This window comes from Ranitomeya imitator, chromosome 5 (genome assembly GCF_032444005.1).
Source record: "Ranitomeya imitator isolate aRanImi1 chromosome 5, aRanImi1.pri, whole genome shotgun sequence".
Lineage (NCBI taxonomy): Eukaryota > Metazoa > Chordata > Amphibia > Anura > Dendrobatidae > Ranitomeya > Ranitomeya imitator.
The window spans coordinates 516,371,341-516,387,410 of record NC_091286.1 but is presented as its reverse complement, the minus strand read 5'-3'; the positions used below and the strand labels follow the sequence as shown (position 1 = coordinate 516,387,410).

General features: G+C 44.6%; 1 protein-coding gene across 1 annotated transcript in view; it reads right to left on the bottom strand.

Annotated features, from left to right (window-relative positions):
* LOC138638306 (glutamate-rich protein 6-like) overlaps window positions 1-16,070 on the bottom strand; it is a 128,370-nt gene that overhangs the window by 49,954 nt on the left and 62,346 nt on the right. Inside the window, exons 7-8 of the mRNA XM_069727516.1 lie at window positions 7,464-7,624; window positions 2,116-2,183 (exon numbers count right to left, since the gene is read on the bottom strand). Of these exons, the coding sequence (XP_069583617.1) occupies window positions 2,116-2,183; window positions 7,464-7,624 (229 nt within the window). The remainder of the gene's footprint in view (window positions 1-2,115; window positions 2,184-7,463; window positions 7,625-16,070) is intronic.

The following is a 16,070-nucleotide window of genomic DNA, read 5'->3' as shown; positions in this document are numbered from 1 at the left end:
CAAGTGATTGGAGAGAGTGCCGGGTGTTAAACCCCTACATATTTGATATTGATGACCTATCCTGTTGTTAGGTCATTAAAATAATTGTGGTGGACAATACCTTTAATTTTGATATGATACTTGTGCAACATATTTCTAAAGATTTTTATATAACTTGAATTTCATTGTCCAGTCTCTCCTTGTCTGACAACTTGCAGATTGTTTAGAAGCTCTGGAGAGGGACAGAAGTGCTCAAAAAATAGGGCAATATCATGTGATAAAGGATAGGTATAAGCGATGGTAGCGCTCACCCCAAGGTGTTGTGTATATCACCTATAAAGGTGTGGAAAGTCACCACTGCGGCCCCGTGGCTGGTGGAAATGCTTCTCCCAGATGTATAAAGGCATAATTGGATGCTCGCATGTTTAGGTGGGCTACACTGCGTGAATGAAGAGCTTTGGGATTCCAAAACGGTTTTCATTAACACCAACACGTTTCTGCGCAGGATCGATGCTTTTCTCAAGGTATCTAAACTAACTCAAGTGGTTTTTATACCTTGAGAAAGACGCTGGTTTGGTGCAAAAACACGTTGGTATTAATGAAAACCGTTTTAGAATCCCAAGGTTCTTCATTCCCACAGTGCAGCCCACCTAAACGTGCCAGCATCAAACTTATAGATTGTCCATTGTCAATGCGGTGCACAATGCCCATTGAGAGGAGAGAACAATGTGTCTGGAACTACAGGGTTAAACTGTGGCTGTTAGGGTATGTGCACACGTAGAAAGGAGCTCTGCGGATTCTTCCGCAGCGGATTTCAGAAATCCGCAGGTAAAAGGCACTGCTTTTTACCTGCGGATTTACTGCGGTTTTTATGCGGAATTTGTGCAGATTCCACCTGCGGTTTACACCTCTGGATTCCTATAAAGGAGCAGGTGTAAACCGCGGCGGAATCCGCACAAAGAATTGACATGCTGCGGAATGTAACCCGCAGCATTTCCGCGCGGTATTTTCCGCAGCATGGGCACTGCGGATTGCGTTTTCCATAGGTTTACATGGTACTGTAAATGCATGAAAAGCTGCTGCAGAACCGCTGCAGATCCGCAGCAAAATCCGCAACATGTGTACATAGCCTTACTATTGAACAGTATTCACATTACTAAGGCTACGGTTTAGTCACAATGGTGCATTATTTTCAGAATACATAGTGACTGTACACCTGACAGCACCATAAAGCAGATAAATGAGTACAATGGAATCAGTAATGATCAGAACTAGCAGTTTCCATACATCACATAGTGGGGATTCAGGCTGATAATCTTATATTTATAGGAAAACGAGCTGAGCTCAAAGCTAAGGAGCTTATTGTACCAGGTACTTGCACAATAACAGCCATATAAAGCAAATGAGTGCATTCTGGCCCCAATAAATCACTGACTCTTCCTCATTTACCCGAATCAGCGGTGCAATTTATCAGCCATCCAAACAAAATAAATATTGCAGACTACAGTGCATTATACCTGGACCCTTCTTGTAATAGTTATGTAATCCTGAGGATAAAGCTTTTTTATAGTCTGAAATAGAGGCCACGTGTAAATACAGCTCCAGCTGGGCACACACGGCTCCTGGACATGTCACGGCTTAAAACATATCTAATTATAGGGCTGCACATGGAAACGTCACTGTATCAACAGCGTGTGGGAGCTCGTCCATACTGACCGGCTAGCCTATTCTGGAAAACAAAGAAACTATATATCCGTATACAACGGCAGATGTCAGACAGGCACAGGGAGATAACAGAGAGGAGCATACATAGGAACGCACAGTGACTTTCCAGCCTTGGGGTCCTGGGATCAAATCCCACCAAGGACAACATATGCAAGACTTTGTAGGTTCTCCCCATGTTTGCGTGGGTTTCCTCCGGGTTCTCCAGTTTTCTCCCACACTCTAAAGACATACTGATAGGGATTCTAGATTGTGAGCCCAATGGTGACAGTGCCGATAATGTTTGTACAGCGCTGCGGAATATGATGGCAATATGTAAATGAGTAAAATACAGACAAACAGATAATCCAATGATATCAGAATAAGATGTATACTACATGTAGATATGTTTTGTTTAGGTTTTTTTGCACTTACATTCATTAAAAGTTGTTGGCTCTGTCACAACTGATTCAAAAACTTTTGCCATATGTCTTTCTCTCAGCCTGAGGAAGAATAACACATATATTAGGCAAATACCCTTTATTTCTAATCAGTGAAACCACACAAGGAATGAGAAATGAGCAATTTCACATTTTTCTTTTATCTCAAGTATTTTCTCCATATACAGTGGGGGAAAAAAATTATTTAGTCAGCCACCAATTGTGCAAGTTCTCCCACTTAAAAAGATGTGTCCTTCAAGAGCTCTTTGGTCTTCACCATAGTGGAGCTTGGAGTGTGACACTTTGAGGTTGTGGGCAGGTGTCTTTTCTACTGATAACAAGTTCAAACAGGTGCCATTACTACAATTGAGATACTGATTTGGCTTTTATCCTAAGTCATATTGCACGACTCGTTAAAGGTTTGATTGTGACTTGTAGGATCGCTACTTCCAACAGGTGGCGCTATAGAGTTAAGTCCTCTTTTCCTCAGAAGAGGCAATTTGCATATTACTGCAGGTAATGAGTGGAGGACAGAAGAAGTTACAGATCTGTGAGAGCCAGAAATCTTACATGTTTTTAGGTGACCAAATACTTATTTTCCACCATAATTTGCAAAATAAATCTTGCCAAATCAGACAAGGTGATTTTCTTGATTTGTTTTCTCATTTTGACTCTCATAGTTGAGGTCTACCTATGATGTCAATTACAGGCCTCTCTCATCTTTTTAAGTGGGAGAACTTGCACAATTGGTGGCTGACTAAATACTTTTTCCCCACTGTAACATGATGAGAACACTGACCCATTGGTAAGTGAGGTTTTCTTTAGGAGTCCAGCAGCAGTTTTGATCCTGCAAGCTGCTGACGCACTTAGTTGTAGACCTGTAACAGAGTTTTAAAATGCCTCTGTGTATGGCTTTATAATTACCATCACTGTAAAACAGGATGTTTAATGTTGCGTGTGCCGCTCCCATAAAGACTTCGATGGTGATCCTTAATGCTGAAGTGGTCTTTGCCATAAGTGCATGTCAATCCCTCTACTCTTGACTACAAAGTCTGTTCTAGAGCTGAAGGGGGGTCTGGAGGCCTCCCCTTGGAGAGGCTTGTGCCAGAGACAGATTTAGGGGGAGTCTCTCAGCGATTTGGGCAACAAAACTGAGTGCAGTTAAATGAGACCGTTCTAAGCCACAAGTAGCGCAGCCATCACCTTATGAATTGGGTGACATTGTTTTCTGTTGTGAACCTGTTCAAGCACCATACTGTTGTAACCACCCAGGTTACATGCCTCCTCACATTATCTCAGTGTTGCCTCCATTTGTTATAGACCATTTCCTCCTGTGAGCAGTCAACACTAGATGCCACTTCAAGCGGAAGCCCTTCTGTCCGAGATGGCAGAATGCTCACAACCATGTGGTGGCATTGGCCTCTTCTATTTACTGCTCTATGACACATTTGAACAGGTTACTGGAGAATTACATAGAATAAGCAGCTACAGAAAAGTAGGATGAAACTTTCTGCAATTAACAGAATTTCACATATTCACAAGTACTACTCATTAGGTCTACAAATAGATTCTGCTTTGTTAAATTCCCGCTGTGTTCTAAAATGATGTGTAGAGCGCGAAGAAGAGGTGCCCAAATCTGGGAGTGGATGACATCTGTATCTTCCCATCTATGACCGTGGAGGTCAGATGTTCAGAAAGCACATGTAGTTGAAATATTCAGGCATCCTGATACCTGCACATGCAATGTATTTAATGATGGCGAGTATTAGAAAATAATCATCTAAATATTATCCCCATAAATAGGGCTGGCCTTATAGGTGGGCAAACAGTGTGCCTACACAAGACTCATCTAACCTAACTAGTGAAAGATGTCTCATGATGACCCAGTTATGTGAACTTGTACTCACACTCTCTTTAGTGACCTGGGTCCAACCTTAGGACAGCTAGTTGCCACATTCCCTAGGTTATTTACAGTAGTGTTCAAAATAATAGCAGTGTGTCCAGAAACATAAGTTAATCACAAAATCTTTATACTAGTTTCTATTTCCAGTATTGGGAACATTGCACAATGTTTTCTTATTCAAAACATGAAGAGAAATGTATATATATATTTTTAACTACTTCAAAGAAAATAACAAACAATGAACATTGGTCTGTTCAAAAAAATAGCAGTGTCTGCATTTGTCTTTACAAACTCACAATATGTATTTTTTTTTTGTGGATTTAGCATTCCTGTGAATCGCTAACTAATATTTGGTTGTATTCCCACAGTTTTTTAGAAGTGATTTACATCTAAGTGGCATAGAGTCAACCATCTTCTGGCCCCTGTCACCTGTTATACCAGCCCAGGATGCTTGAACTACATCCAACAGTTTTTTGGCATTTGTTGGCTTTGCCTCTGAAACAGCATTTTTGATGTCCCCCACAAGTGTTCTATCGGATTAAGGTCCGGGGATTGGGCTGGCCACTCCATAACCTCAATTTTGTTGGACTGGAACCATGATTTTGCTCGTTCACTGGTGTGTTTAGGGTCGTTGTTTTGTTGAAACACCAATTTCAAGGGCATAACCTCTTCATCATCAAGCAACATGAACTCTTCAGGTATTTTAATATTTGCAAACTTGTCCATGATCTCGGGTATGAGGTAACTAGGCCCAGCACCATAGAAAGAGAAACATGCCAACAACATGATGCTTGCACCACCATGCTTCACTGTCCTCAGCGAGTACCGAGGCTTGAATGCAGAGATTGGTGGTTGTCTGATTAACTGTCTGCGGCTCTTGGACCCAAAACGAAGAATTTTACTTTCATCAGTCCACAAAATGTTTCTCCATTTCTCTTTAGGCCAGTTGATGTGCTCTTTGGCAAATTGTATCCGCTTCAGTACATGTCTATTTTAACAGTGGGACTTTGCAGGAACTTCTTGCTAAGAGATTAGCTTCACACAGGCGTCTTCTAACTGTCAGGCCATGTGCACTCGTTCAGGATTTTTTGCATTTTTTTCGCGTTTTTTCGCTATAAAAACGCGAAAAAAACGCTTACATATGCCTCCTATTAATTACAGTGTATTCCGCATTTCTAGTGTAAATGTTGCTTTTTTTTCCCGCGAAAAAAATCGCATTGCGGAAAAAAAAGCAACATGTTCATTAAAAATGCAGAATTGTGGTGACTCCGCACACCTAGGAGTGCATTGATCTGCTTACTTTCTGCATGTGGCTGTGCACACCATGCGGGAAGTAAGCAGATTATGTGCGCTTGGTACCCAGGGTGGAGGAGAGGAGACTCTCCTCCACGGACTGGGCACCATATAATTAGTAAAAAAAAAAAAAAGAATTAAAATAAAAAATAGTCATACTTACCCTCTGATGGCCCCGGTGTCTTCCCGCCTCTCTGCGCTGCATGCTGCCGCTTCTGTTCCTATAGATGGTCTGTGTGAAGGACCTACGATGATGTCGCGGTCCTGTGATTGGCCGCGCGACCGCTCACGTGACCGCGACGTCATCGAAGGTCCTGCACACACACACCATCTATAGGAATGGACGCCGCTGAGGAGATCGGCTGTCTGCAGGGTGAGTATAACCATTTTTTAAATTTTTTTTATTATTTTTAAACATTCTATTTTTTATTATAGATGCGGCATAGGCAGCATCTATAGTAAAAAGTTGGTCACACTTGTCAAACACTATGTTTGACAAGTGTGACCAACCTGTCAGTCAGTTTTCCAAGCGATGCTACAGATCGCTTGGAAAACTTTAGCATTCTGCAAGCTAATTTCGCTTGCAAAATGCTAAGAAAAACGCGAAAAAAACGCAAAAAAAAAAAAATGTGGATTTCTTGCAGAAAATTTCCGGTTTTCTTCAGGAAATTTCTGCAAGAAATCCGGACGTGTGCACATACCCTCACAGTCCTCACAGGTAACCTAAGGCTACGTTCACATTGGCGTTCCGCCAATGTGCGTCGCTGTTGCGCCGGCGACGCAGCGGCGACGCAGCGGCGACGCGCCCCTATGTTTAACATAGGGGACGCGTGCGTCGTTTTGGTGGCGTTTTTCGCCACGTGCGTCGTTTCCGACGCTAGCGTCGGACGCAAGAAAACGCTACATGTAGCATTTTCTGTGCGTCCGATTTTCGTCGGAAAACGACGCACGCGTCGCAAAACGCGTTTTAGCGTGCGTCGCGCGTTGCGTCGCCGACGCACGGCGGCGCAACGCTAATGTGAACGTAGCCTAAGACTGTCTTTGATCATCCTGGAGCTGATCATTAGCTGATCCTTTTGCTATTCTTCCCTCCATTCGAATGGTGGTCTTCCGTTTTTTTCCATGTCTCTCTGGTTTGGCTTTCCATTTTAAAGCATTGGAGATCATTTGCGCTGAACAGCCGATCATTGTCTGCACTTCTTTATAAGTTTTACCCTCTCCGATCAACTTTTTTAATCAAAGTACGCTGTTCTTGTGAACAAAATCTCGAATGACCCATATTTCTCAGGCTTTCAAGGAGAAACGAATGTACAACATGTCCTGTTTACACCCACCTGATTCAAGCCTGTTTATTCACAGAATGATTGACCTCACTAACTGAGCTCCACACTGCTATTATTATGAACTCCCCCCCCCCCCTTCAATTAATTATTCTAATACACAAACTCAAAAACATTCAGCTCATGAATGATGAGTCTGCTGGTTTTCTAACAATCTACTGCACCAACTGGTAAATTGGTTGACACGTGGTAATTTAATTTATACCAAAAACAGTGATTAATCTGGTGAGCCATATTAGACTGCTATTATTTTGAACACTACTGTATGTGTATGTTATTTGAGCACCCTCCAGCATTGTTGCTGGAGCGTTAAATGACTGTCCGGCCTGGGCACTATACATTACACTGATAGAAGGTAAATCTCTAGATTTCAGAGATTACAGACATTAAGGAAAATGAACAGTTCCTAAACAATGATTAAATCCAACTGGCATCTAATGGAAATTCATATCAATGCTGTAAAAACTGTGGAACCACAGCTTATTACTTGCAATCTGCCACCATTATATGACATCTGTAAATGGAGCACAGATAGGAATAACAGTCGTCTAGCTCTTAGTGAGGATACATATTTTGTCATTGTAATGGGTTGAAAGAGTTAATCTGAATTTTGATAGGAAATGAATATTTTACAAATACAATGTCACTAGGAAATATTCCAGGTCATTTTATTTACATTTTGCAGTAGACGCGAGTATTTTTTCATGACATGTATTTCCATATACACAACGCGTCATCATTAGTCTGCCTGGTTTCAGAAGCTCCTAGAATAATAGTTGGGGAAGATCGGTGCAGATAGGACTTTACCTCTGTGCCGTCTTCTCTTTTGCTTTCTGTCTCTCAACTTCACTTCCATAGGGTCCATGGGGGGCCACCGAGATTACCTCGATTTCATCTTTTTGAAGCAGTCGCTTCTCCTCTTTCATCAAATGCTGGAACATGTTTCTAAACTGCCTGCAGCAAAAAATCTGAAAGTGTTTTGTATTAGTTTAATTGGCTTGAAAACGACTGTGCCCTTGTATTTCCATAGAAAATGTATATATATATATATATATATATATATATATATATATATATATATATATATATATATATATAGTACAGACCAAAAGTTTGGACACACCTTCTCATTTAAAGATTTTTCTGTATTTTCATGACTATGAAAATTGTACATTCACACTGAAGGCATCAAAACTATGAATTAACACACGTGGAATTATATACTCAATTCTTACTTTGAAGAACCTAGAATATAAGACATATTTTCACAATTTTTTGTTAAGTATATAATTCCACATGTGTTAATTCATAGTTTTGATGCATTCAGTGTGAATGTACAATTTTCATAGTCATGAAAATACAGAAAAATCTTTAAATGAGAAGGTGTGTCCAAACTTTTGGTCTGTACTGTATATATAGACATAACATCTAATACACACTTGATCTCTTGAAATCCATTAAAATGTGTTTTCCTTGCTGATCTTAATTCTTGAGAATTACAAATATTGGATTTCAGCTCTGCAATATACAACATAAATGTATACAGAGGGCACCACATTTCCCCATCACGTAGCCTGCCCTTTCCTGGAAGGTGTATGCACAGGCTACATGTTATGTTGAAGTGCCGTCTGCACGAAACGGTCGTCGTCCGTTTGTTTTCACTTTCCTCCCTGCTGAGTTGTTGTATGTCCGAATAAAGAAATGACGATCTTACCCCGGTGAGTGCGCTCCACTTTTTTGCTATTGTTTTGCTTACTAAATGTGTTTTTTGGAAGCAGCACCATGGGTATATATGGGGCCATAGCATTACGGCTTAAGCAGTTAAGAAGGGTTAGAGATTCTTGGGTCTAACTGATTGCAGCAGTGCGGAAGTGTTTTTTCTTCTGTTTTGGTTTTTGTAATAATAATTTTATTTATATAGCGCCAACATATTCCACAGTGCTTTACAAATTATAGAGGGGAATTGTACAGACAATAGACATTACAGCATAACAAAAAATCACAGTTCAAAATAGATACCAAGAGGAATGAGGGCCCTGCTCGCAAGCTTACAAACTATGAGGACAAAGGGGAGACACGAGAGGTGGATAGTAGCAATTGCTTTAGTTATTCGGACCAGCCATAGTGTAAGGCTCGGGTGTTCATGTAAAGCTGCATGAACCAGTTAACTGCCTAAGTATGTTGCAGTACAGACACAGAGGGCTAATAACTGCATAAAGTGTATGAGAACATGATGCAAGGAACTTCATTATGGTTTAAGCTTTTTGAATGGGCCAAACTGGGATAGTTAGATTAATGCGTTGAGCCGGTAGGCCAATCTGAACAAATGAGTTTTCAGGGCACGCTTAAAACTGTGGGGATTGGGGATTAATCGTCTTAACCTGATTAGTGCATTCCAAAGAATCGGCGCAGCACGTCTAAAGTCTTGGAGACGGGAGTGGGAGGTTCTGATTATTGAGGATGCTAACCTGAGGACATTAGCGGAGCGGAGGGTACAGGTAGGGTGGTAGACTGAGACCAGAGAGGAGATGTAGGGTGGTGCTGAGCCATGGAGAGCTTTGTGGATAAGGGTAATAGTTTTGTACTGGATTCTGGAGTGGATGGGTAGCCAGTGTAAAGACTGGCACAAGGTAGAGGCATCGGTGTAGCGGTTGGTGAGGAATATGATCCTGGCAGCAGCATTCAGTACAGATTGGAGCGGGGAGAGTTTGGTAAGAGAGAGGCCGATTAGTAGAGAGTTACAATCACGGACGCTGCTATCATGAGGCAAGTTGAGCCCTTTGCTTCAGGCGGCAGTCCTCACTGAAAGACAGGGGGTGGCAGAGCGGCGGTCAGAACACCTGGTGCTGACTCTCCATAATCCCTGACGTTTGCTGTCACTAGTGCGGTGCGTGCGGCCCTGCTCACAACCCACGGTGTGCAATATCAGCTGGTCATCCCTGCACCCGCAGAGCAGCACACCACATATTGGCTGCTCTGTGCAAACAGGACCTGTGATGAGGTCACAGGAGGGGAGGAGTCACGGGTCACATGATCGGAACCTCCATGGATTGCAGGACTCTGCTGTGTTGGTTGCAATTGCAAGTGTGTGTATGAGATGTACGGAGCGAGCTGCATGTGTATGAGGTGTATGGAGCAGAGCCAGGTGTGTATGAAGTGTATGGAGCGAAGCTGAATGTGTACGAGGTGTATGGAGCGGAGCCATGTGTGTATGAGGTGTACGGAGCGGAGCCGTGTGTATGAGGTGTATGGAGCCGAGCCGTGTGTGTACGAGGTGTATGGAGCGGAGCCGTGTGTGTATGAGGTGTATGGAGCGGAGCCGTGTGTGTATGAGGTGTATGGAGCGGAGCCGTGTGTACGAGGTGTATGGAGCGGAGCCGTGTGTGTACGAGGTGTATGGAGCGGAGCCGTGTGTGTACGAGGTGTATGGAGCGGAGCTGTGTGTGTACGAGGTGTATGGGGCGGAGCCGTGAGTGTACGAGGTGTATGGAGCGGAGCCATGTGTGTACGAGGTGTATGGAGCGGAGCTGAATGTGTACGAGGTGTACGAACCAGAGCCTTGTGTGTACGAGGTGTATGGAGCGGAGCTGAATGTGTATGAGGTGTATGGAGCGGAGCTGAATGTGTACGAGGTGTACAGAGCGGAGCCACATGTGTATGAGGTGTACGGAGCAGAGCCGGGGGTGTATGAGGTGTACGGAGCGGAGCCGGGGGTGTATGAGGTGTACGGAGCGAGCTGCATGTGTATGAGGTGTATGGAGCAGAGCCAGGTGTGTATGAGGTGTATGGAGCAGAGCTGGGTGTGTGCAAGGTGAATGGAGCGGGGCCGCGTGAGTACGGAGTAGAGCCGTATTTGCAAGGTGTACGGAGCGCAGCCGCGTGTGTAGGAGTAACTATGTGTGGCCATTATACAGTATGGAGCATCATGTGGGTCCATTATACAGTATGGAGCATCATGTGAGGCCATTATACAGTATGGTGCATCTTGTGTGACTATTATACAGTATGGAGCATTATGTGTGCCCATTATACAGTATAGAGCATTATGTGTGGCCATTATACAGTATGGAGCATCATGTGTGGCCATTATACAGTATGGAGCACTGTGTGCCCATTATACATTATGGAGCATCATGTGTGGCCATTAAACAGTATGGAGCACTTTGTGGCCATTATACAGTATGGAGCATCATGTGTGGCCATTATACAGTATGGAGCACTGTGTGGCCATTATACAGTATGGAGCATCAAGTGGGGCTCATTATACTGTATGGAGCAATATAATGGCCACACAGTGCTACATATCATGTGTGGCCATTATACAGTATGGAGCACTGTGTGGCCATTATACAGTATGGAGCATCATGTGTGGCCATTATACAGTATGGAGCATTATGTGTGGTCATTATACAGTATGGAGCATCATGTGTGGCCATTATACGGTATGGAGCACTGTGTGGCCATTATACAGTATGGAGCATCATGTGTGGCCATTATACAGTATGGAGCACTGTGTGGCCATTATACAGTATGGAGCATCATGTGTGGCCATTATACAGTATGGATCATCATGTGGGGCTCATTATACTGTTTGGAGCAATATATGGGGCTCATTATATGGTATGGAGCAATATATGGGGCATGTTATTCTGTATGGAGCAATATATGGGGCTCATTATTATTATTATTATTATTATTTATTGTTATAGCGCCATTTATTCCATGGCGCTTTACATGTGAGGAGGGGTATACATAAAAACAAGTACAATAATCTTAAACAATACAAGTCATAACTGGTACAGGAGGAATGAGGACCCTGCCCGCGAAGGCTCACAATCTACAAGGGATGGGTGAGAATACAGTAGGTGAGGGTAGAGATGGTCAGGCAGCGGTTTGGTCGATCGGTGGTTACTGCAGGTTGTAGGCTTGTCGGAAGAGGTGGATTATTCTGTATGGAGCACTGTGGTGCCCAGAATACTGTATGAAGGACTGTACTGTGATTTAAGACCTATTGTAGAATGTACAATAGTTATCACTCATGTAATGTATGGGGGGACTGTATATGAGATGGGAGCCCTATAGGGGGGCTGTACTGTATATGTGTTTGGGGGGACGCCGTTTTGAAGTTCGCCTCAGGCAGCAGTGTGGCTAGGTTCACCCCTGGTTACAATAGTCCAGACAAGAATGAATAAGTGAAACATAAGAGTTTTTGCAGAGTCGAAAGTAAGAAAAGGGCGAATTCTAGAAACGTTTTTGAGACATCTGAAAGCTCACAGGTATATGCAACTTCCCCCACACCTTCCTCCCCAGGTGGGGGTCTGTATTACAGGTATGACCCAGCTTGATATTTGAGGAAATCCAGATTTACTGCAGAACTAATAGTTCCAATAATACCGCTATATAAGGTTAATTAATACCACCACACTATAACCACATAATGTGAAGAATATTTGTAGAAAAATCCATCTCCAACACAATACAATAAAACAAATGTAAATCTTTAATTGTAGTACAATACAATTGAAGGCATTGTTGTGAAGAGCCAAAGTCAGATTAAAGAGAGTAGTGGGTGTCTATCATGAAGATAACCGGACTCGGTTGGAGATGGATTTTTCTACCTATATTCCTGCACATTATCCTCACGTCTGGAGGAGACGGAATCCTGTGATCCACATTTGGACCATGTGATGTCCTCTACAAGGGTGAGTTGAATCCACCAGATAATTACTGCATAACCACATAATACCTCATGCCACCATACTCACCATACTGATTGTTACCAAACACAACTATGTTAAAACCAACATTACCATCATATAAGAGACAAATAATACTGCCAGACCATAACCACATATGACCAGCATGTACAGCAGTGATAATATCCCCATATTGATTAGTAAAACCACTATACTAGTACTGATATTCCCCCATACAGTGACCATGCAATGATGGCTATCAGTGCTTCCTCATAGTAATAATCCCTTCTTTGCCTCCTTAGTAGTGCCCTCTGTGCCTTCTTATAGTTATAACTAGCTGTTTCCAGCCAGCTAACGCTCGGCACGCTCATTGCTATCTAATTAACGCTGCTGGTGATTAAACTAAAGTAAATAATGACAACATTCCATAGCGCTTACGCAGGTGGTAAATTAACTTAAAATGAAGTTAATATCTATAATAATCATTAAAAATCTGAATAATACTAATAATACATTCTATTCACAGAGTAAAATAAAAAACAAACTGGAGCCTCGTGTGGTAATGTGTGGGGACTGAGCCTCGTGTGGTAATGTGGGGGGACGGAGCCTCGTGTGGTAATGTGTGGGGACGGAGCCTCGTGTGGTAATGTGTGGGGACGGAGCCTCCTGTGGTAATGTGGGGGAACGGAGCCTCGTGTGGTAATGTGGGGGGACGGAGCCTCGTGTGGTAATGTGTGAGGACGGAGCCTCGTGTGGTAATGTGTGGGGACAGAGCCTCGTGTGGTAATGTGTGAGGACGGAGCCTCGTGTGGTAATGTGGGGGAACGGAGCCTCGTGTGGTAATTTGTGGGGACGGAGCCTCGTGTGGTAATGTGTGGGGACAGAGCCTCGTGTGGTAATGTGTGGGGACAGAGCCTTGTGTGGTAATGTGGGGGGGCGGGATTATATGTGGTAATGTGGTGGGGGGCGGGATTATGTGTGGTAATGTGGTGGGGGGATTATCTGTGATTATGTGGTGGGGGCGGGATTATGTGTGGTGATGTGGTGGGGGGCAGGATTATGTGTGGTAATGTGGTGGGGGGCAGGATTATGTGTGGTGATGTGGTGGGGGCAGGATTATTTGTGGTGATGTGGTGGGGGGCGGGATTATGTGTGGTAATGTGGTGGAGGCCGGGATTATCTGTGGTGATGTGTTGGGGGGTGGGATTATGCGTGGTAATGTGGTGGGGGTGGCATTATGTGTGGTGATGTGGTGGGGGTGGGATTATGTGTGGCAATGTGGTGGGGGCGGGATTATGTGTGGCAATGTGGTGGGGGGGTGGGATTATGTATGGTAATGTGGTGGAGGGCGGGATTATCTGTGGTAATGTGGTGGGGGGCAGGATTATGTGGTGGTGATGTGTTGGGGGCGGGGTTATGTGTGGTGATGTGGTGGGGGGGCAGGATTATCTGTGGTAATGTGGTAGGGGGCAGGATTATGTGTGGTGATGTGGTGGGGGGCAGGATTAAGTGTGATGTGGTGCGGATTGTGTGTGGTAACGTGGTGGGGGCGGTATTATGTGTGGTAATGTGGTAGAGGGCTGGATTATCTGTGGAAATGTGGTGGGGGGCAGGATTATGTATGGTGATGTGGTGGGGGGCGGGATTATGTGTGGTGATGTGGTGGGGGGCAGGATTGTGTGTGGTGATGTGGTGCGGATTGTGTGTTAATGTGGTGGGGGGCCGGATTATGTGTGGTAATGTGGTGGGGGGGCGAGATTGTGTGTGGTAATGTGATGGGGCGGGATTGTGTGTGGTAATGTGGTGATGTGGTGCGGATTGTGTGTGGTAATGTGGTGGGGGGCGGGATTGTGTGTGGTAATGTGGTAGAGGCCGGGATTGTGTGTGGTAATGTGGAGGGGGGCAGGATTGTGTGTGGTAATGTGGTGGGGGGCGGGATTGTGTGTGGTAATGTGGTGGGATTTTGTGTGGTGATGTGGTGCGGATTGTGTGTGGTGATGTGGTGGGGGGTGGGATTGTGTGTGGTAATGTGGTGGGGGGTGGGACTGTGTGTAGTAATGTGGTGCGGATTGTGTGTGGTGATGTGGTGGGGGGCGGGATTGTGTGTGGTGATGTGGTGGGGGCGGGATTGTGTGTGGTAATTAAGGGGGCGGGATTGTGTATGGTGATGTGGTGCGGATTGTGTGTGGTGATGTGGTGGGGGGCGGGATTGTGTGGCAATGTGGTGGGGGCGGGATTGTGTGTGGTGATGTGGTGCGAATTGTGAGTGGTGATGTGGTGGGGGGGCGGTATTGTGTGTGGTAATGTGGTGGGGGGCAAGATTGTGTGTGGTAATTTGGGGGGCGGGATTGTGTGTGGTGATGTGGTGCGGATTGTGTGTGGTGATGTAGTGGGGGGCAGGATTGTGTGTGGCAATGTGGTGGGGGCGGGATTGCGTGTGGTAATTTGGGGGGCGGGATTGTGTGTGGTGATGTGGTGCGGATTGTGTGTGGTGATGTAGTGGGGGGCAGGATTGTGTGTGGTAATGTGGTGGGGGGCGGGATTGTTTGTGGCAATGTGGTGGGGGGCGGGATTGTGTGTGGTGATGTGGTGCGGATTGTGCGTGGTGATGTGGTAGGGGGCGGGATTGTGTGTGATAATGTAGTGGGGGTGGGATTGTGTGTTGTGATGTGGTGCGGATTGTGTGTGGTAATGTGGTGGAGGGCGGGATTATGTGTGGTAATGTGGTGGGGGGGCGGGATTGTAAGTGGTAATGTTGTGAGGGGGCGGGATTGTGTGTGGTAATGTGGTGGGGGCAGGATTGTGTGTGGTAATGGGGTGGGGGGCAGGATTATGTGGTGATGTGGAGGGGGCGGGATTAGCAAGTAATCACGATGCCTCATATATATAGATGTCGCTGTGCCTCCCTATAATAGGAATGACCTCTGTGCCTCCTTACATATTTACAGCTCCCATAGTAATAATGTCCTTAAATAATGAATATTAAAAAACAACAATCCTTCTCTCTGTCTTATAATAATAATGTGGAGACACGGGAGGGGTCGGCAGGCGCTCCGGTCCGCTAGCCGAAACCGCATGAACCAGTGATCATCCCACTGAACGCCCACGCTCCCTTTAACATGGGCATAACGCTACTCAGACAACAGAGGGTGAGGGTAAAACAGTGTTGCAATACTTTATTGAACCACAAAACAGGCAGATAACACACGGCCCTAATGCTGAGCTTCAGTGCTGGTGGTCTGTTTACTGATCTCGCACCACCCCTGTGACTGCAACCTGAAAGGTAACCAAGAGGAATAAAGTTCATTTTCTCCCTGCAGCGGTTTTTCTGTGTATGCGCTGAGCAGGTTCAGAATGCGAGAACCTGCAGACTAACCTCATATCTGCAGGATAATAGCGTTTGTTTTTCATGTGACAGGTTCCCTTTAAAAGTAATGTCTCTGCAGCCCACTGCATCAGTAGCTTTTTATTTGCACTATGGCAGTGGGTGAGAATGATGATCTAATGCTTGTTGGCTGGGCCTACACTTTGAGGTGGGTCAATAATTGATGGGAGACTGTCTATGTACTGTACTTCACTGCTTAAAAAAAGACTCCTCAGCTAGATCACGATTTACAGTATATCAAAAAAGATATATGCTCAATATCAGCACAGTGGGGTCCAACATCCTGCACTCCCCACCGGTCAGCTACTATCAGCTCCGGTGACGTCTGGATGT